At 48.0% G+C, this 21,100-nt stretch overlaps 1 protein-coding gene across 3 annotated transcripts in view; it reads left to right on the top strand.

The window, feature by feature from the left end:
• Nucleotides 1–20,849, top strand: part of ENOPH1 (enolase-phosphatase 1) — a 71,193-nt gene extending 50,344 nt beyond the window's left edge. For all 3 annotated transcript variants that reach the window (XM_070047969.1, XM_002717082.5, XM_070047970.1), the window contains exons 2-6: nt 2,471–2,572; nt 3,922–4,124; nt 5,628–5,760; nt 12,382–12,505; nt 19,888–20,849. In XM_070047969.1, the coding sequence (XP_069904070.1) occupies nt 2,471–2,572; nt 3,922–4,124; nt 5,628–5,760; nt 12,382–12,505; nt 19,888–20,027 (702 nt within the window). In that variant the 3' untranslated portion in view covers nt 20,028–20,849. The remainder of the gene's footprint in view (nt 1–2,470; nt 2,573–3,921; nt 4,125–5,627; nt 5,761–12,381; nt 12,506–19,887) is intronic.
• Nucleotides 20,850–21,100: the final 251 nt, after the last annotated feature.

Below are 21,100 nucleotides of genomic sequence, written 5' to 3'. Positions count from 1 at the left end.
TTCCCTGGCACCTTGAATTACCCATTATCTTCAGAGAACACTTCAGCAACTATTAAAGCAACAATTTTGTTTTCATTGAGATCTCTATGACTTTAATTGAAACAGCTGCTGGACCATAAAGCAAATCCATATTTTGATTTGTAAGCATTTACAATGCATCTTCTTTAATCAGATCTTCAGAAATGCTGTGTCGGTGGCTGGAGCTCTCGGGGAGCTGCCGCCGAGAGGTGTGCGGTGATACTGTTGTTGCATAGGATCCTCTCCAGCATTAGCGGAATGTAATCCTAGTCCCCGGAAGGCAGGGCTCATTTGGTTCTATAACCTGTGGTTACATATACCGCTAAACGGTGACAGGCCATTAGGTGCTTGGTGTGGACTAAAAGTATTCACACATTTGTAGAATCCTGGCTTTATTGCAGCTTTCATCTCATACTGTAGTATTCTGAACATCTGTGAATAGATTATAGCTGTTAAGACAGCTATGGTTATTTCTGGAGTTATTGTTTTATAGATTTATATATTTTCTTTGAAAGGCAGTTAGAGAGGTAGAGACACAGAGATCGTCCATCCTCTGGTTCATTCCTCAAATGGCCACAGCAGCCAGGGCTGGGCCAGGTAGGGGTCAGGAGCTCCATGCAGGTCTCCCACGTGGGTGCAGGGACCCAAACACCTGGTCCATCTTCTGCTGCTTTCCCAGGTGCATTAGGGAGCTGGATCAGAAGTGGAGCAGCTGAGATCAAACCAGTGTCTGTATGGGATGCAAGTGATGCAATGTTGTGTGCTACGCCACAACATTGGCCCCTGGAATTTTTTTTTTTTTTTTTTTTTTTTTTTTTTTTTGACAGGCAGAGTGGACAGTGAGAGAGAGAGACAGAGAAAGGTCTTCCTTTGCCGTTGGTTCACCCTCCAATGGCCGCCGCAGCCAGTGCGCTGCAGCCGGCGCACTGCGCCTATCCAAAGGCAGAAGCCAGGTGCTTCTCCTGGTCTCCCATGGGGTGCAGGGCCCAGGTACTTGGGCCATCCTCCACTGTACTCCCTGGCCACAGCAGAGAGCTGGCCTGGAAGAGGGGCAAGCGGGACAGAATCCGGCGCCCCAACCGGGACTAGAACCCGGTGTGCTGGTGCCGCAAGGCGGAGGATTAGCCTACTGAGCTGCAGTGCTGGCCTGGAATTTTTTGTAAACCTAAAAATCTGTAAATGAGCAGGGTTGGGCATATATATATATATATACACACATATATATATATGTTTCTACAGATCATTCATATGCAGTATAGCACATGCTAGGCTATGATATAATTACTGTTTTTTTTATAAGCAACATCAAAGGCATTTTATCTTGCTTAGATGTTAAATAAGAGTGTGTTAAGGGGCCCAGCATTGTAGTATAGTGGGTTATGCTGCCACCTGCAGTGCTGGCATCCCATATGGGCACCAGTTCATGTCCTGATTGCTACATTTCCGATCCAGCTCCCTGCTAATGCTCCTGGGAGAACAGTAGAAGATGACCCAAATGCTTGACACTCATGTAAGAGACCTGGATGAAGCTTCTGGCTCCTGGCTTCAGCCTGGCCCAGCCCTGGCTGTTGCAGCCATCTGAGGAGTGAACCAGTGGATGAAAGATCTGTCTGTCCCTCCCTATCTCTGTAACTGCCGTTTCAAATAAGTAAACTTTTTTTTTAAAGTGTGGGTAAAAATCATCCCAATTTAGTTCATTGTACCTTGTACTTTTTCCAGGGCAGTAACACTTTTGCACTGAAATGGAAGACTGCTAGCATATTGACCCCAGATAATATAGATGTTATATAAATTCTGGTGTCATTGCCTGACTTTGTGTGTGTTACTCAGTAAGAGGGCAGTTTTATAGATGTGAGAGGGGCAAACTGTATGATCAGGAGTTCCACAGTAATCTCTAACTTCTGAAGCTTTCCCTAAATGTTCAGAATTGTTTGAAACTGTGCACCATTTATTGCTATGAGTTCTCTGAGAAGAGTGGCTGTGGTTAATTCATTAGTAGAAGCATCTGGCAATCAGAAGAGCCCTAGCAAATGTTGAATGAATGAGTTGACCGTGCTTGTGATTTATCCTCTGGGATCTTCTGTGCTTTTCCCACTAACTGAGTCAGAGCTGATCCTTGCCCAGTCTAAGTGTCTGTGCTGGAGAATATTAGTAGTAAATGGTAAGGTGCCAGGTGCTTTCCATAAACCATCTGTGTTATAAAAGTAAAGAAGGCAAATAACATCTTAGTGTTCTTATGAAAATAGTTTGACCAGATTTGGCCTGTGGGTTATACAGTTTGCCAACTCCTGGTCTAGTTCATTTCTTGGTCTCTGCCTTGTTCATGTCCTCAGCAACAGTTTTCCATTGACTGACTTGTCTGTTTTCTAAGGTGAGAAGGTAGAAGAATTAGATTTTGTCTTTCAGTTGAGAAATGCTAACTCTTGCTTTTTCTTTCCCTCTTTTTTGCTAGGACATTTTATTTCCATACATCAAAGAAAATGTTAAGGAATATCTGCAGACACACTGGGAGGAAGAGGAGTGCCAGCAGGATGTCAGTCTCTTGAGGAAACAGGTTGGACCTTTCTCTTCCATACTTTCAAGTGTCTCGGAATTGAGCATGCCTGGTCTTCACTCTCCTCTCTGAGCATATTGTAAACCTGTAGTGACAGAGGATGGGTGTTTAGGAATTCACAGCAGTTTATTATTACTAGAATTGCCTCTTTCTGGAGCTATTTCAATTGCAGAAAAATACCGTATAACCCTTTCTGGGAGAAATACAAAAGGCTTTGTGCAGTTCTTCACATTTTCCTTTACTGTCCCCTCCTCATTTTCCTGTCCACCCTGCCTCTGCTGCCTCCTCCCCAGTGCTCCTGGGTCCGTCGTCCCACCCTCCCCGTGCTCAGCCCTGGCCCAGCCTTCATTCCCACCTTGGTCTCGTGTTCTGCTCTGTTCCCCCCACCCCCACCGCGTCTGTCTGCCTCCACATTGTGTACTTATTGAAATTGCTTCAGTGGCAAAGGTGTAACTCACTGGCAGTTGTTTCATAGTTAGCTTTTATATTGTGTATTATGGGATGTGCTCTGTTAGTTTTTTAATGCTAAGAGTTAGGGTTGGCTATATAGTCACACCCTTTGGAACATGGGATATTTGGGTTTGTTTGATTTTCTGGGTAACTCATGGTTACTGAAATCTCCCTTTTTTGTTGTCCCAACCTTTATTGAAATATACATACCCATTCCCTCATTATAGTCTATACATATGTATCATATATGGGTATGTATATATCTAAAGAGATCTATTATCTATTTATTTGAGAGGCAGAGAGAGGGGGAGAGAGAGATCTTCCATCTGTTGGTTCATGCCACAAAAGGCTGCAGTGGCTGGACCTGGGCTGATCTGAAACTGGGAGCCAGCCAGGAGCTTCTTCCAGGTCTCCCACATAGGTGCAGGAGCCCAAGCACTTGAGCCATTTTCTGCTGCTTTCCCAGGCACTTTAGCAGGGAGCTGGATTGGAAGTGTAGCAGCTGGAACTTGAACTGGTTCCCATATGGGCTGCTGGCACTGCAGGCGGAGGCTTAACCTACTATGCCACAGTCTTGCCCCGAGATATATACGTATATAACTGTAGAGATTGGACTGCAGTGTCAAGACGCCATTGCTGTAAATGGCTATTAGGACTTTGGCAGGTTCTGGGAGATGACTATGAGCCAGCTCCAATGCTTTGCTAGCTTCTTTCCAGAGAATTCCAGGCATGAGCTAATTTTATCAGCCCCCAACTATATGACACTATAATTTTGCAACAGTATCACAACTAAAGATAGTTGGAAAACAGTTGGTTTGCTTGGTTTGGGGAATCTCATTTTAAATGGTCTTAAATTGAATGAGCAAAAAACAAAATTTTATGTTGTTTCTGACTTAAAGGCTGAAGAAGATGCCCACCTGGAAGGGGCTGTTCCAATCCCTGCAGCTTCTGGGAATGGGGTGGCTGACATGCAGCAGATGATCCAGGCCGTGGTAGACAACGTGTGCTGGCAGATGTCTCTGGACCGAAAGACGACAGCGCTCAAGCAGCTGCAGGGCCACATGTGGAGGGCGGCGTTCACAGCTGGGCGCATGAAAGCAGAGTATGTAGCTGCTTCAATGCCCAAGCATTTCACTGACTCCAGATCCAAATATCATTCCCCCTAGTTCTCTCCCACTGTAAGTCGATTGGTGACACAGATAAAATAGCACTGGAGTCTAACAAGTGAGTGGTTATCTTTCTCTCTTTTTTTCTTTTCTTAAGATTTATTTATTTGAAAGAGTTACACAGAGAAGGAGAGGCAGAGAGAGAGAGAGAGAGCGAGCGAGCAAGCAAGAGAGGTCTTCCATCCGCTGGTTCACTCCCTCATTGGCCACAGTGGCTGGAACTGCACCAATCCGGAGCCAGGAGCCAGGAGCTTCCTCCGGGTCTCCCAGTGTGGGTGCAGGAGCCCAAGGACTTGGGCCATCTTCTGCTGCTTTCCCAGGCCATAGCAGAGAGCTGGATCGGAATTGGAGCAGCCAGGACTTGAACCCGCCGACGCCCATATGGGATGCTGGCACTGCAGGCAGCGGCTTTATCCACAGTGCCACAGCACCAGTTCCTCCATGTTTGTTTGTTTGTTTTTAAGATTTTTATTTTATTTATTTGAGACATAGAGTTACAGTGAGAGGGAGAAACAGAGAGAAAGGTCTTCCTTCCATTGATTCACTCCCCAGATGGCTGCAACAGCCAGAGCTGTGCCAATCCGAAGCCAGGGAGCTAGTCTCCCATGTGGGTGCAGGGGCCCAAGGACTTGGGCCATCTTCTGCTGCTTTCCCAGGCCACAGCAGAGAGGTGGATTGGAAGAGGAGCAGCAGGACTAGAACCAGTGCCCATATGGGATGCTGGCATCACAGGCAGAGGATTAACCCATGGCGCTGGCCTTCCCTCCATGCTTTCTTAAAGCACACTGTACATAATTTCACCTTTTGTTATTATGAATTATATCACAGATTATATGATTAGTACAGTTATTGTTTTTTGTTTTATAATTCCTCAAGAATTTAAAAAATCATTTTCTTACTCTTTGAAATTCCTTTTTACTATCATTTTTACTGTCTGGTGCCACGGCTCACTAGGTTAATCCTCTGCCTACGGCGCCAGCACCCCAGGTTCTAGTCCTGGTTGGGGCACTGAATTCTGTCCTGGTTGCTCTCTTCCAGGCCAGCTCTCTGCTGTGGCCCGGGAAGGCAGTGGAGGATGGCCCAAGTGCTTGGGCCCTGCACCCGCATGGGAGACCAGGAGGAAGCACCTGGCTCCTGGCTTTGGATCGGCACTGCATGCTGGCTGCGGCGGCCATTGGGGGGTGAACCAACGGCAAAGGAAGACCTTTCTCTCTCTCTCTCTCTCTCTCTCTCTCTCTCTCTCTCACTGTCTAACTCTGCCTGTCAAAAAAGAAAAAAACCAAACAAACGTTCTCTTCCACCTGCATTGCTGCTCCTAGTCTGTGTGACCCGGGAAGAACTCTGATAGCAACTTATGTTTCCCTTAGTGCACGAGCAGGGCGGGGTGTGGCACCTGCTCTGCCCACTTCTGTCCTCTCACCTGGTGGTCTACCCTCTAGGTTCTTTGCCGATGTGGTTCCAGCAGTCAGGAAGTGGCGAGAGGCTGGAATGAAGGTGTATATCTATTCTTCAGGGAGTGTGGAGGCGCAGAAGCTGCTATTTGGGCATTCTACAGAGGGCGACATTCTTGAGGTAAGTGACTTCATTTACTTTGTTTTTTTGACACATATTGAAATATGGCATATTAAAGGAGTGTACTGGGGCCAGCACTGTGGCACGGTAGGTTAATCTTCTGCTTGCATCACAGGCTTCTTATATGGGCGCCCGTTCTAGTTCCAGCTGCTCCTCTTCCAGTCCAGCTCTCTGCTGTGGCCTGAGAAAGCAGTAGAAGATGGCCCAACTCCTCGGGCCCCTGCAGCTGCATGGGAGACCCATAAGAAGCTCCTGGCTCCTGGCTTCAGATCAGCTCAGCTCTGGCCATTGCGGCCATTGCGGATGGAAGATCTTTCTCTCTGTCTCTCCCTCTCACTGTAACTCTACCTTTCAAATAAATAAATTTAAAAAATCTTTTTTTTTTTTTAAAGGAATGTACTACAGTTAGATGCCAAATCAGCATTCAGGTAATTACATTTGAATATGCTAAGCAGACTGCAGAGATGTGGAAAAACTGGAGAATACTTCACAGAAAAGGGTGAAATGTTGCCACGGTACCAGTTTTGGGATCAAAGGTTCTTGAATGTAGTTGTGCACAAGAATCACTTGGGGAGTTTGTTAGACATGTGGATCCCTCGGCCCCGCTCCTGGCAGGCTGGGCTGGAGCCAGGAACCTGCGTGGAAACAGCGCTCCGAGGGATTCTGACGCAGCTGTGCTGTGTAGGCACGTACGCGGCTGCTTCTTCACCTGCTGCCTTGCCAGTGTTAGAAATCAGTAACCCAAAGGAAGCTAATGTAATTGTTCTTTTGTTGTTAAAATCAGGTATGAAGAGAATAGTTAATGACGTTCAGTTACATTTATGATTTCATCTACATAGATTATTAAAGTTTGCTGTGTCTTGAAAAAAAAAAAAGTCAAGTAAAGAGCAAAGTAGAGTTGTGCACAGGCCTGAGAAATACATAAAGATCTCTTGAAACGGAGCACAACACAAGGACACTTGTTTGTTGCTGGCACTTTGGAGAGATACACAAGAGACAGCATGGAAGAGAACCAGGCACATTATCAAACATGGTGATGAATTGAAGTCACCTGTTATGCTACTTCTTTTTACTTCTTTAAGGTTTATTTGAAAAGCAGAGCAATAAAGACAGATTTTTTCTTTTTTTTTTTTCTTTTTTTTTTTTTTTAAGGATTTATTTATTTGAAAGTCAGAGTTACACATAGAGAGAAGGAAAGGCAGAGAGAGGTCTTCCATCCGCTGGTTCACTCCCCAGATGGCTGCAACGGCTGGAGCTGCACCGACCTGAAGCCAGGAGCCAGGAGCTTCCTCTGGGTCTTCCCAGGCGGGTGCAGGGCCCAAGGACTTGGGCCATCTTCTACTGCTTTCCCGGGCCATAGCACAGAGCTGGATTGGAAGTGGAGCAGGCGGGACTAGAACCAGAGCCTATATGGGATGGCGGCACTGCAGGCGGTGGCTTTACCTGCTATGCCACAGTGCCAGCCCCCCCCCCCCTTTAAGATTTATATATTTTTATTATTTATTTGAAAGGCAAAGTCACAAAGAGAGATCTTTCATCTGATGGTTCACTCCCCAAATGACTGCAATGGCCAGGGCTGAGTCAGGCTGAAACTAGGAGTCAGGAGCTTCATCCAGGTCTCTCAAGGGGGTACAGGGGCCCAAGCACTTTGGCCATCCTCCACTGCTTTCCCAGGCGTATTAGCAGGGAGCTGGATCAGAAGTGGAGCAGCTGAGATTTGAACTGGTGCCCCTTTGGGATACCAACATGGGTGGCAGCTTAACCTGCTGAGGCACAGCACCAGCCCCGAGAGAGATCATTCACTAGTTCACTTCTTTTTTTTTTTTTTTTAACATTTCAGTGTGTGTTTTTTTTTTTTTTTAATTTTATTATTTATTTGAAAGTCAGAATTACATAGAGAGAGGAGAGGCAGAGAGACAGAGAGAGAGAGATCTTCCATCTGATGGTTCACTCCCCAAATGGCCGCAACGGCTGGACCTGTGCTGATCCAAAGCCAGCAGCTTCTTCTGGGTCTCAAACGTGGGCGCAGGGGTCCAAGGACCCGGGTCATCTTATATTGCTTTCCTGGGCCACAGCAGAGAGCTGGACAGGAAGTAGAGCAGCCGGGTCCCGAACCGGCACCCACATGGGATGCCGGCACTTCAGGCCAGGGCATTAACCCACTGCGCCACAGCGCCGGCCCCACTAGCTCACTTCTCCAGATGCCCACAGCATGTCTGAACCAGACCAAAACTAGAAGCCAGGTGCATCATCCAGGTCTCTCACGTGGGTGCAGGGTCCGAAGCACTTGGGCCATCTTCTGCTGCCTTCCCAGGCACATTAGCAGGGAGCTGGATAAAAAGTGAAGTATCTGGGACTCAAACTGGCACTCCATTATAAGATGCTGGTGTCACAAGCAGTGATTGAACCTGCTGTGCCATAGCACCGGTCGCTGGTTCTGCTTGTACATGAGAAATTCCTGCCAGCTTCACCATCCTTGCGCTCCTTAGCTGATGGAGTGTTGAGTACAATCAGGGACCATATTTATTTTTAAAAAAGATGTACTTATTTATTTGAAAAGCAGAGAGAGAGGGGAGAGAGACAGAGACAGAGAGGCAAACAGACCCAGAGCCAGAGCTGGGCCAAGCGAAAACCAGACTCCAAATATTTCCCTTAGTGAGTGGCAGAGACTCAGGTACTTGAGTCATCACCCCCACCTCCCAGTTGTATCAGCAGAGAGCTGGATCAGAAGATGAGCTGCTGGCACTCCAGTAAGGGATGCAGGCATCCAAAGCAGCAGCTTAACCTGCTGTGCCACAATACTGGCCCCTATATTTAGGACTTTAAGTGTTTGGTTTGTTTTGTTTTGTTTTGTTTTGTTTTGTTTTGTTTTGTTTTTGACAGGCAGAGTGGACAGTGAGAGAGAGAGACAGAAAGGTCTTCCTTTGCCGTTGGTTCACCCTCCAATGGCCGCCGCGGCCGGCGCACCACACTGATCCGATGGCAGGAGCCAGGAGCCAGGTGCTTTTCTGGTCTCCCATGGGGTGCAGGGCCCAAGCACCTGGGCCATCCTCCACTGCACTCCCTGGCCACAGCAGAGGGCTGGCCTGGAAGAGGGGCAACCGGGACAGAATCCGGTGCCCCGACCGGGACTAGAACCCGGTGTGCCAGCGCCGCTAGGCGGAGGATTAGCCTAGTGAGCCGCGGCGCCGGCCTTATATTTAGGACTTTAAAACAAAGAGGTGCTGACTAACTGAATACAGGCTGAATCTAGTGAGAGAGAGCGGTCTTCCATCTGCCGCATCACTCCCCAGATGGCCACAATGGCCGGAATTTCCCCAACCCAAAGCCAGGAGCCAGGAGCTTCTTCCAGGTCTCCCACATGGGTGCAGGGGCCCAAGGACTTGGGCCGTCTTCCACTGCTTTCCCAGGCCATAGCACAGTGCTGGATCGGAATTGGAGCAGCCAGGACTTGAACCCGCCGATGCCCATATGGGATGCCAGCACTGCAGGTGGTGGCTTTATCTGCTACGCCATAGTGCTGCCCCCCCTTTAAGATTTATACGTTTTTATTATTTATTTGACAGGCAGAGTCAGAGAGAGAGAGAGATCTTCCATTTGATGGTTCACTCCCCAAATGACTGCAAAACAAAGAGGTGCTGAGTATAAACTGAATGTAGTGATATATGATAGGTAACTTGCCCAGTGATTTTTTTTTTTAATTATTTTATGTATTTGAAAGGCAGAGTTAGAAATAGAGAGGGAGAGACAGAGAGATCTTCTCTATCCCAGATGGCTGCAACAGCTGGAGCCGGGCCAAGCTGAAGCCAGGAGCTTCATCCAAGTCTCCTATGTGAGTGTAGTGGCCCAAAGACTTGGACTATGTTCTGTTGCTTTCCCATGCACATTAGTAGGGAACTGGATTGGAAGTGGAGCAGCTGGGACTTGAACTGGTGCCCATATCAGATGCCAGCTTCGCAGGCAACAGCTTAAACCGTTATGCCACAATGCCAGACCATTGGCCAATAATTTTTTTTAAAGATTTATTTATTTGAAGGCAAAAAGATAGAGAGAGAGAGGTCTTCATCCGCTGGTTCACTCCCCAAATGGCTGCAATGGCCAGAGCTAAGCCAATTCAAAGCCAGGAGCCAGGAGCTTCTTCTGGGTCTCCCACGTGGGTGCAGGGGCCATAGGACTTGGGCCATCCTTTACTTACTGCCTCCCAAGCTGGTTTGGAAATGGAATATCTGCCACTTGAACCGGCACCCATATGAGATATTGGCAGTGAAGGTGGCAGCTTTACTTGCTATGCCATAGCACCGGCCCCACTTGGCCGATTTTTTTTTTTTTTTTTTTTTTTGACAGGTGGAGTGGACATTGAGAGAGAGAGACAGAGAGAAAGGTCTTCCTTTGCCGTTGGTTCACCCTCCAATGGCCGCCGTGGCCAGCGCACTGTGCTGATCCGAAGGCAGGAGCCAGGTGCTTCTCCTGGTCTCCCATGGGGTGCAGGGCCCATGGACTTGGGCCATCCTCCATTGCATTCCCGGGCCATAGCAGAGAGCTGGCCTGGAAGAGGGGCAACCGGGACAGAATCCGGCGCCCCCACCGGGACTAGAACCCGGTGTGCCGGTGCCGCAGGAGGAGGATTAGCCTAGTGAGCCGCGGTGCCGGCCGGCCGATAATTTTTTTAAAATATTTATTGAGCTCCTACTATTTGTAGAGAACACTTTTGACTTTAGAGATTGTCATATTCTAATTTTAGTACTTTTCAACCTGAATTTTTAAAAATAAGTTTTCATTTTATTTGGAATGCAAAGAGAGAAAAACGGAGTGTGTGAGAGAGAAAGATCGAGATCTTTCATCCACTGGTTTGCTTCCTAAGTACCCAATAGCCAAGGCTGGGCCAGGCCAAAGCCAGGAGCTCAAAACTCAATCTGGGTTTTGCATGTGGGTGGTAGCGACCCAACTACTTGAGCCATCAGCTGCTGCCTCCCAGAGTGCATTAGCAGAAAGCTGGAATCAAAAGCGGAGCCTGGACTCAAACGAGCCTCTCTGATACGGTTTGCAGGCATCCCAAGTAGTGTCTTTTTTGTTGTTGTTTTGAAAGATTTATTTATTGATTTGAAAGGCAAAGTTACAGAGAGGCAGAGGCAGAGAAAGAGAGAGAAGTCTTCCATTTGCTGATTCACTCCCCAAATGGCTAGAACAGCCGGAGCTGGGCCGATCCAAAGCCAGGAGTTTCTTCCGGCTCTCCCACAGAAGTTCAGAGGGCCAAGGACTTGGGCCATCTTCTATTGTTTTCCCAAGCCACAACAGAGAGCTGGAATGGAAGTGGAGCAGCTGGGACTAGAACTGGCACCCAGGTAGGATGCCAGCACTACAGGCAGTGGCTTTACCTGCTACACCACAATCTGCTGGCTCACTCCCCAAATGACTGTAAAGGCAGGGCTGACCCAGGCCAAGGCCAGGAGCTGGGTCTGCCATATGGGTGGCAGGGATCCAAATTTCACTGCCTTCTCAGGTGTGTTAGCGGGGAGCTAGATCAGAAGCCGAGTAGCTGGGACTCAAATTTGGGCTCCAATACGGGTCGCTGGCAGTGCAGAAGTGATGGCTTAAACCCACTGTGCTATAGCATCAGCCCTTTTTAAGTAACTATTTGACTTATTTTTAGTTTGTAAAAAGTTCTGAAAGTATTCAAAGGGTCACATTATAATAACTGATCCTAAATATAGACATTTTTAACTACTCTAGGTTAAATTAGGGTGTTACACATTGACTCCAATTATTTTCAAGAAGCCCAGGACAAAAAGAGTGTTGGATAGAAATTCAAGATGTTTTAATTAGAAAATGAAAGTTTCTTGAAAATAAAGTAACAGTTTGTTGAGGTAGGTTAGAAAAATCCATTCATTCAGAAGGATGGTGTTCAAAATGCTACGTGAAGAGTGAAACCTAGTCCAGTAAGTAGTTAGAGTGCAAGTAGTAGGCTGTTTTTAAAGAGTAAATGTCCACTTTTTTAAAAAATTTATTTATTTAAAAGGCAGAGTGACAGGCAGAGAGAGAGAGACATTTTCCATACGTTGGTTCACTCCCCAAATAACCATGACAGTCAGAGATTCAGCCAGGAGCCAGGAACTCGTCCAGGTCTCCCGCATGGGTATGGGGTCCAAGTAGCTGGGCCATCTTCCACTGCATTTCCAAACACTTTAGCAGGGAGCTAGATTGGAAGCGAGCACCCAGGGCTCAAACTGGCACTCTTATATGGAAGCCAGAGTTGTAGGCCACAGCTCAACCTACTGTACCACAACACTGGCTGTACAAATAGTGTTTCAAGTATAGAATGTAGATCATGTATATTTTAAATGACTTGGAGTAGAAAATGAATGCTAATGAAAACCAAAGGCTGTAAAATGATCTTGTATATATTAAGCTGGTAGTTTTCTTCTTCCAAATTGCTATAAAAATCTTTATATTTATCTTCTTGTAGCCTCCATAAAGTTCTCTATTAGTTGGATTTTCAGTAAATATTGAATGAGTGAAGTCACCATGATTGTCGAGTATTTCAGAAAGGGAAGGTGAGACAAGGGGGCCTGGTGTCCTGCAGTCGTGCTGTATTTCAGACTTTCTCTTTCTCCCTGTGGGCAGCTTGTTGATGGTCACTTTGACACCAAGATTGGACACAAAGTGGAGAGTGAGAGTTACCGAAAGATTGCCAGCAGCATTGGGTGCTCAACCAACAACATCTTATTTCTGACAGACGTTACTGTGGGTGAGTAATTGGACTTCCGGGGTTATGTTCTCCAGGATGGGAGCTGAGCCTGCACTGTGAACACATTGCCTCTTTAAACACAGCTTGGTGGGGATTTTTGGGAAACAAAATAGTGTACTGCCGGACCCACCCCCCTGTCTGTGTACCAGTGCTTACGAGTTGCGTGTGGAGAGGTGGCACTGGAAAGACTAATTTCTCTCTAATTTTAACTCATTATCCGAGTTACCCTCACAGCCATCTCTGTACACACTGAGATGTGAGAAGATAACAAAGGGAGATTTAAGGGTTCTTCTGGTGGGAAGGAACTTGCAAGCAACATAGTGACCATAGCCAAATGGTGGGCTAAGGACAGTAAAGACGGTGGACCTGCACTAAATGCCTGTAACAGTAGGGGTGTCAGCTACATACACTGAGCAGAGAGAGCGAGAGTGAGCTATAAAGTGTTGAACAGTTTTGCCTGCCACTGCCTCACGGTGAGGAGGAGCCTTGTCTGCCTTGCTCAGATGCTGTCTGTTCCCTGGCGCCTCTCCAGTTGTGACTCGGGCTTCATTGTGTGAAAGACAGACCCGCTTTGACCCAGCATGACCCTCTGTTACGTATGGTATATTTATTTATTTATTTTTTTTTTTTTTTTATTTTTTTGACAGGCAGAGTGGACAGTGAGAGAGAGAGACAGAGAGAAAGGTCTTCCTTTTGCCGTTGGTTCACCCTCCAATGGCCGCCGCGGCCGGCGCACTGCGGCCAGTGCACCGCGCTGATCCGATGGCAGGAGCCAGGAGCCAGGTGCTTTTCTGGTCTCCCATGGGGTGCAGGGCCCAAGCACCTGGGCCATCCTCCACTGCACTCCCTGGCCACAGCAGAGGGCTGGCCTGGAAGAGGGGCAACCGGGACAGAATCCGGTGCCCTGACCGGGACTAGAACCCGGTGTGCCGGCGCCGCTAGGCGGAGGATTAGCCTAGTGAGCCGCGGCGCTGGCCACGTATGGTATATTAACACATTCATGGTTACTTAGGGGTTGAAGGCAGGGCAATATAATTGGTTTCAACAGTAGTTTTGGTTCAGTGGAAACATGCACTCCAGCATCTGCAAGAACGGGAGTCCTCTAGAGAATTACAAATTACAGAGGAAGAGGTGGGGAGTGAGGAAAGGAGAAGTAGTAGGTGAAGAGGGGCTGGGCGCAGGTGCTCTGTGAGGTTCTTACCTGTAAACCCCTGGTTGGTGAGGCTTTTGCAAGCCCCCTGCCTGGCTCCAGCTCTCCATTGCCTGGCCATGGCCCTTAGGATTTGTGTATTTCCCAGTGGGCCTCCTTTTGTTGTGTTTATCATTTCCCTCGTTTCTGAAGGCAGCTACATGAACATGTTTCTTACGTTTCTACCTTGGATTGTAAATTCTCTGGGGCTGATACCACACCTTCTGATTACCCCGAGAACAGAGTGTGTGCTGTGCAGCTGCCCTTGGCGCCCTCTGTGTGGGCAGGCGGACCCAAGGTGGCGGGCAGGAGGCTGCTGTCTGGCCTTGACTACTCCGGGCGACTCTTGGGCCTCTAGGAGCCATGTCCCCTCTCCCCCCTGCTGCCTGTTGTCTAAGAACTAGCATCACTTCCACTCACTGGGACTAAAAGAGAGGTCCAGAGGGACAGCCAGGCTGCTGGGAAAGGTTTCTACATGCTATATTCTTTATCTTCTGCTCACCCTTGGCCCTTTCGTCTGCTGTGATAGGAAAGAGTTGTAGCTATTTAAGCAGAGACTAATTTGCTAAGCTTTTTTTTTTTTTTTTTTTTTTTTTTTAACCCTCACCAGCATGGATCCTGCTTCTCCTCATTGGTGCCTTCAGGAGTTGCAATGAGTTTTTCCAGAGATGTAGAGGCAGAATAGGCTCCGTTTTCCCTGCCAAAGAGCAGACACTTGGCATTGTTAGTGCCTTGGTTACTGGGCAGTCATTGGTCGACCTGAACTGGAATTGTAGATCTGGGTAGACAATACCAATTCACAGCCAGTTCTTACCTTGACATTGAAAACTCAGCAGGTTTGAGAACTCAAGAGAGGGATCTGCCCCTTTCCTGCTTTGGGTCAGCTTCAAGGTCCCAGGGCTTCTGCAGTCGGCTCAGGCTTCCTGTTTCCTAGAAAGCTTGTCACTCACGTACTGTGTGATTGTGGTGGAAGAGGAGCCAGGTGCACAGGCTGCTTCAAGGTCATGGTGGAGCTGGTAGCCCAGCCTTGTGAAGTATATTGTCAGCAAACATTGACCTGAACAAGGACCACCTCACCCGGCCTCCAATCTGAACCGTACTTGTTTTCCTATCACAGTTCTGTGTGCAAACCTTTACAACTCAACATGACAGTGTGCCCTGGAGTGACTTCTGGGGTTTAGTGGTGGGGTGGGATCAGTGTAGGGTAGGGTTGTGTCAGCAGTTTCTGTGTACAATGAGAATCTGAAGGCCATTTACATTGTTTTCTCTCATTGTGGGCAAGAAATAGGCGTTGTTTGGGTGTTACCTGGTTTTTTCTGTGAATTGCTTTCTCTTTAATCATTTACATAAAGGAGGCTTTAGGGCATGACATTATAGTTTGCCTTGTATTTCTTGCCCTAGCACTGTGGATGGTTGGTTTCTGCCAGCTTGGAAGTAGATATCTAAATTGTGGCCAGAGACTCCCTCAAAATCCGCCAGTTCTGGGACTGAGTGCATTGTTCACGCTAGGATCCTCAGATCCCTGCTGTCTCCCACGCTTCTCGGCTATATTAGCATAGTTGTGCATTGCTGAACAAGAACACATTCTGAAAAACGCCTCACTGGGCAGTGCCGTCCTTGAGTGGACATCACAGCTCACTGATGCAGATGTAGGTGGTGTAGCCCACGGCCGGGTCAGGCTGTACTCCTGCTGCAGCCTGCTGCTTCTGGCCTGCACCCTTTACGACACTTGACTGTACTCAGCACTGTAGGCAGCTGCAACACAGCGACGAGTATCTGTGGATCTAAACACAGAAAAGGTAAAATAAAACATAACAGGCAAAAGCAAATATTCAGCTCTATCAAAGTTATGGGGCCACCATGGTATATGCTCTCATTGACTGAAGTGTTTTTCTGTGGCAGACTACTGATCTGATTATAACCCCTTCCCTGAGAAAACTTACAGAATCCTTATACTCTCATCTTTGGTCACCCTTTTCTGTAGTTGGCATATATGCATGCCTTTTTTCAAAAAGCTTAAGCCACTTCTTTGGGCTGCAGTTCCAGAAATTATTCCTAACTTTAGGGAATAGAGATAATCCCCAAGTTGGCATCAAAATGACGTTGGTCCTCCTCCAAGTCCTCCACAAGGAGATTTTTTCCTGCAGCCCTCCTGCCAGCCCCACACCCGATTAGGCAGTAGAGCCAGAATTTGGATCCTCTGCAGCTGGGATGAGGCCAGGTAGCTGGCTTCCTGCCTTGCTCTTTTCTGTTACCTTTGGTTAGAGCTTTTCTGTGATCGCGTGTTTTGGTGCCACGTGCCCAGACTTCCACTGCCAAGGTGGAGCAGAAGTCTGAGTTGATAGCCAAATAATACCCAAGTATGAAAGAGAGGAACTGAAAGGGAGGAAAGGAAAGGGGTCCAAGGTATTAGTTAAGGGTCTCCGTGTAATGCCAGTAGAACAGGTAGACACTGATGATGAGGTGAGAAGCCCGTGGAACAGCTGCCAGCTAGTGTTAGATCTCCTGTGGATCTTGGTCACCTTGCTCTGCGAGGCTTCCTGTTGGACCACATCTAAGCTCCATGGGGTGTTTTCCACATCTTTCCCCAGATTACTCTCTCTGTCCAAGTAAGCCCCATCTCTCTTTCTCTTTCTCTTTCTCTTTCTCTTTCTCTCTCTCTCTCTCTCTCTCTCACTTTCTTTTTGAAAGAGAGAGAGAGAGGTCTTCCTTCCGATGGTTCACTTCCCAGTTGGCCGCAACTGCCAAAGCTGCGCCGATCCGAAGCCAGGAGCCAGGAGCTTCTTCCGGGTCTCCCACGTGGGTACAGGGGCCCAAGGACTTGGGCCATCTTCCACTGCTTTCCCAGGCCATAGCAGAGAGCTGGATCGGAAGTGGAGCAGCTGGGTCTCGAACTGGTGGCCATATGGGATGCCAGCACTTCAGGCCAGGGTGTTAGCCCTCTGCACCACAGTGCCGACCCCAGCCCCATCTTTCTTACTGCAGACTTGTATCTGTTTCCCACACTGCATTCTTCCAATATTTACATGATATATATCTTTTTTTTTTTTTTTTTTTTGACAGGCAGAGTGGATAGTGAGAGAGAGAGACAGAGAGAAAGGTCTTCCTTTGCCGTTGGTTCACCCTCCAATGGCCGCTGTGGCTGCGCGCTGCAGCCGGCGCACCATGCTGATCCGAAGGCAGGAGCTAGGTGCTTCTCCTGGTCTCCCATGGGGTGCAGGGCCCAAGCACTTGGGCCATCCTCCACTGCACTCCTGGGCCACAGCAGAGAGCTGGCCTGGAAGAGGGGCAACCGGGACAGAATCCGGCGCCCCGACCGGGACTAGAACCTGGTGTGCCGGCGCTGCTAGGTGGACGATTAGCCTATTGAGCTGCGGCGCCGGCCAATGATATATATCTTTGCCTAAAATTCTTTCTCTCCTTTTTTTCCTTTTTAAAAAAATTTATTGATTTCTTTGAAAGGCAGAGTTATAGAAAAAGGGAGAGAGAGAGAGAAGGAGAGAGGGAGGTTGGGGGGAGAGAGAAAGAATGAATCTTTGATCTGCTGGTTCACTCCCCAAATGGTTGGGCCTGTGGTCCTGGGCCTGGTCAAAGCCCGGAGCTTCATCTGAGTCTGTCACCTGGCTGGCAGGGGCCCAAGCACTTGGACAATCTTCCACTGGTTTCTCCAGCCATAGCTGGTCACTGGATTGGAAATGGAGCAGTTGGTGTCGCAGACAGAGGCTTTACCTGCTGTGCTACAACACTGGCCCCAGAATTTTTTCTCTCTCTTCTGATTTTCTTTCCTTGAAACTTTTGAACAGAGCTTATCCCCAGGGGCAAATGGTATAGCCTAGGGGTTAAGATGCCCAGGTCTCACATGGGAGTACCGGGGTTACATATCCAGCTCCTGCTCTTGATTCTAGCTTCCTGCTAATGCTAATGCAGACCCTGAGAGAGAGCAGACAATGATTCAAGTGATTGGTTCCTGCCACTCACATGGGAGACTCGGATGAAGTTCCTGGATCTCCGCTTCAGCCTTGGCCCAGCTCAGGCCATTTCTGTTATTCGAAGAGTGAACTAGCAGATGGGAGCTCTTTATTTGTCTGTCTCCCTGCCTCTCAGGTAAATAAATTTACAAAACTCCTTTGAAAAAAAAACCGTGCAGGCCAGCGCCGCGGCTCACTAGGCTAATCCTCCGCCTTGCGGCACCGGGGCACACCGGGTTCTAGTCCCGGTCGGGGCGCCGGATTCTGTCCCGGTTGCTCCCCTTCCAGGCCAGCTCTCTGCTGTGGCCCGGAGTGCAGTGGAGGATGGCCCAAGTGCTTGGGCCCTGCACCCCATGGGAGACCAGGAGAAGCACCTGGCTTCTGCCATCGGATCAGCGCGGTGCGCCGGCCGCAGCGCGCAGCCACAGCGGCCATTGGAGGGTGTACCAACGGCAAAAGAAGACCTTTCTCTCTGTCTCTCTCTCTCTCACTGTCTACTCTGCCTGTCAAAAAAGATAAAAATAAAATAAAAATTAAAAAAAAAAACTGCAGAGAATCAATTTTTCTTTTTCTTTTCCTTTTTTTTTTTTTTAATATTTACTTATTTATTTGAAAGGCAGGATCACATAGAGAGAGAAGGAGAGGCAGAGAGACAGATAGAGGTCTTCCATCCATCCGTTGATTCACTCCCCAGCTGGCCACAATGGCCAGAGCTGCGCCGATCTGGGGCCAGGAGCTTCTTCCAGGTCTCCCACGCAAGTGCAGGGGCCCAAGGGCCTGGGTCATCTTCCACTGCTTTCCCAGGCCGCAGCAGAGAGCTGGATCAGAAGTGGAGTAGCTGGGACTCACACTGGCGCCCACATGGCATGCTAACACTGCAGGCGGTGGCTTTACCTGCTATGCCGTAGCACCGGCCCCCCCAGAAGAACCATCTTAAGAAGACCCTGATTCAGTAGTTCTACACTGAGGGCCTGAGAGGCTGCATTTTAAACAAGCTTCCAGGTAATTCCCACACTGCTAGGCCAGGCTCTCCCCTGGAGGGGTAATGCCTGAGAGCCAGAACGGAGAGCTTTTCCTCTAGAGGGCCAGATGGTAACACTTGGAGCCCACAGACCACAGGGTTTGTGACAGCTCTTCAGCTCTGGCCTTTAGCGAGGAAGCAGCCATAAACAGTGCACAGTGAATGGGTGTGGCTGTGTTCCATCCAACTTTATCTACAGAACCAGGTGCCAACCGTTGTTCTGCAGCGCAGACGATGGAGTCAGACTGAGGGTTTCAGACTTTAGCTGGTCCTGCTCGCTAGAGTGGGGAAATACCGCCTGCCTGCCTCAGACTGGTTGTGAATATTTAGGTGAGAATGGGAGCTCCATGAAGGTAGGAGCTTTGTTCTGTGCACTTATCTCTGCTCTTAGAATAATACCTGGCACATGATAAATTAACATAAGGCATTAGTTGTTATCCTTCAAATGGAAACAGTGGAGAGAGGAACGTCACCCAAGACGTAGTTATTGCCTACAAGACATAACATGCCTGGTTTCATCTGATTAGTCTTTTATTTCTACCTGCCCCCCCACACACACATATATAGTGATTTTAAGGCAAGCACGGTCAAATAAGTAGAGAAGAAGCAGCTGGCCGTAACATGTCAAATTATATTGCTGTGACGGAGGTGAATACAGAGGCTCAGGATGCTCTAGTAGAGAGTGGTGGTGCTGGCGGCTGAGACTAGAGCAGAATGTTGAGGGCTAGGAATTTGCTGGGCGCAGCATTTGGGCGTCCAGGCCGGGAGCGTGACATGTTGTCTGCAGATGAAACAGGTCCTGTGGTCTGAGTAGATCGCAGGATTCCTTTCATCCTGTCCTTCCATAATTAGTGTGATCACCATCCGCCTGCCCTTGGGCAACAGCTCTGCTCTCGGGAGGACAGATGGGAGGGACTGGAGGAAAGCTGTGGGTAGAACTTACCAGAGCTCACGTGCAGGCTGCTTGGCCATTCCATCCCTCAGGTACCATTATTAGCTGTTTTTAATTTTTCTTAAGGAAAAAGTAAAACACAGAAAAGAGAAAATAATATGATCAGGTCAACCCCAACGGACCCATCTTGTTGCTACAGCAGTCATTGAGTTAGGCCCATCCTCATTCACCCATGCCCACGGTCTCCCGAGGACCTGGCACAAGCTCAGGTGGCGTCGCTGACAACTCTGACCCGTCCTGTGGTTTTCACAGAGGCCAGTGCTGCCGAGGAAGCCGACGTGCACGTCGCGGTGGTGGTGAGGCCTGGCAACGCGGGCCTAACGGACGACGAGAAGACCTACTACAGCCTCATCACGTCCTTCAGCGAACTGTACCTGCCCTCGTCCACCTAGGGGAGGCCTGCCCAGGAAGACCCCGCCGCCCCTCAGCCGTCCCCTAGTGTGTAGTCGTATTCAGTGACAAAAGGTAACTTACTTAGGCGTGTGCACATATGTATGCGGGTGTATATATGTGTATGCTCAGATTAACTTCCACAGGCACATACGTGAAAACAGTTGTTCAGTCCAGTGAAAATGAAACTTATTTAAAGATACTTTATACGTAGAAAGTGTTCGAAATGATAACTCTAACCCTTCCTGAGGGCAAAGTGTAGTTGATAGAAGAAATTGCTAAAATACACATTAAATGTGTTATGTTATCAAATGTGTTCCAAAATAGAAGCTAGTTTTGAAAACCAGTTTCAGCAGCCTTGTTATTTTCAAAGCTGGAAATATTTCAGACATTCCTGGTAGTAATTCACTGCCTGTGTTTACTGTGAATTAGAAGAGTCCAACAGTTACTCAAGAATCTGTTACTTTAAGGAAAAAATGTGTGTATCATTGTTGTACCTACAGCAAGCAGTTGCCTTACCAATGAAAAAGGTGCCCTTCTGTTCCAGCTAAATGAGGGATGTGGTTCTTAATGTTTGCAAAACGGCCCTAAACCTGCAGGTTGTTATCATTGCAGATTTTATAGTTGCCTCTGTAACTACTTAGCATAAAAAGGTTTTATTACAGCCAGTCCATAAGATTGAAAAGTGCACTGATATATAATATTTTCCTCCAAAATGGATCTAACAAGTGTAAATTTTATAACAGCATTATTTATCCCAGTTCGATTCTAATAGGCTGTCATGTCAGTTCCATGTTCTGATAAATAAAAGCATTTTCTTCTTGGCTCAGTTTCATTTCTGTTCTTGAATTAAAGCATATGCTGCCATGGGCAAAGGAAACTGGGGCTGAAGGGAGATTGAAATAATTTTTTTGTCTTGATCATATGTGTGTGTGTGTTTTTTTTTTTTTTTTTTTTTTTTTTTGACAGGCAGAGTGGACAGTGAGAGAGAGAGACAGAAAGGTCTTCCTTTGCCGTTGGTTCACCCTCCAATGGCCGCCGCGGCCGGCGTGCTGCGGCCGGCGCACCGCACCGA

The sequence above is a fragment of the Oryctolagus cuniculus genome, chromosome 8, assembly GCF_964237555.1.
Source record: "Oryctolagus cuniculus chromosome 8, mOryCun1.1, whole genome shotgun sequence".
In the NCBI taxonomy this organism is placed as follows: Eukaryota; Metazoa; Chordata; class Mammalia; order Lagomorpha; family Leporidae; genus Oryctolagus; species Oryctolagus cuniculus.
This window is presented reverse-complemented; position numbering and strand designations above follow the sequence as displayed.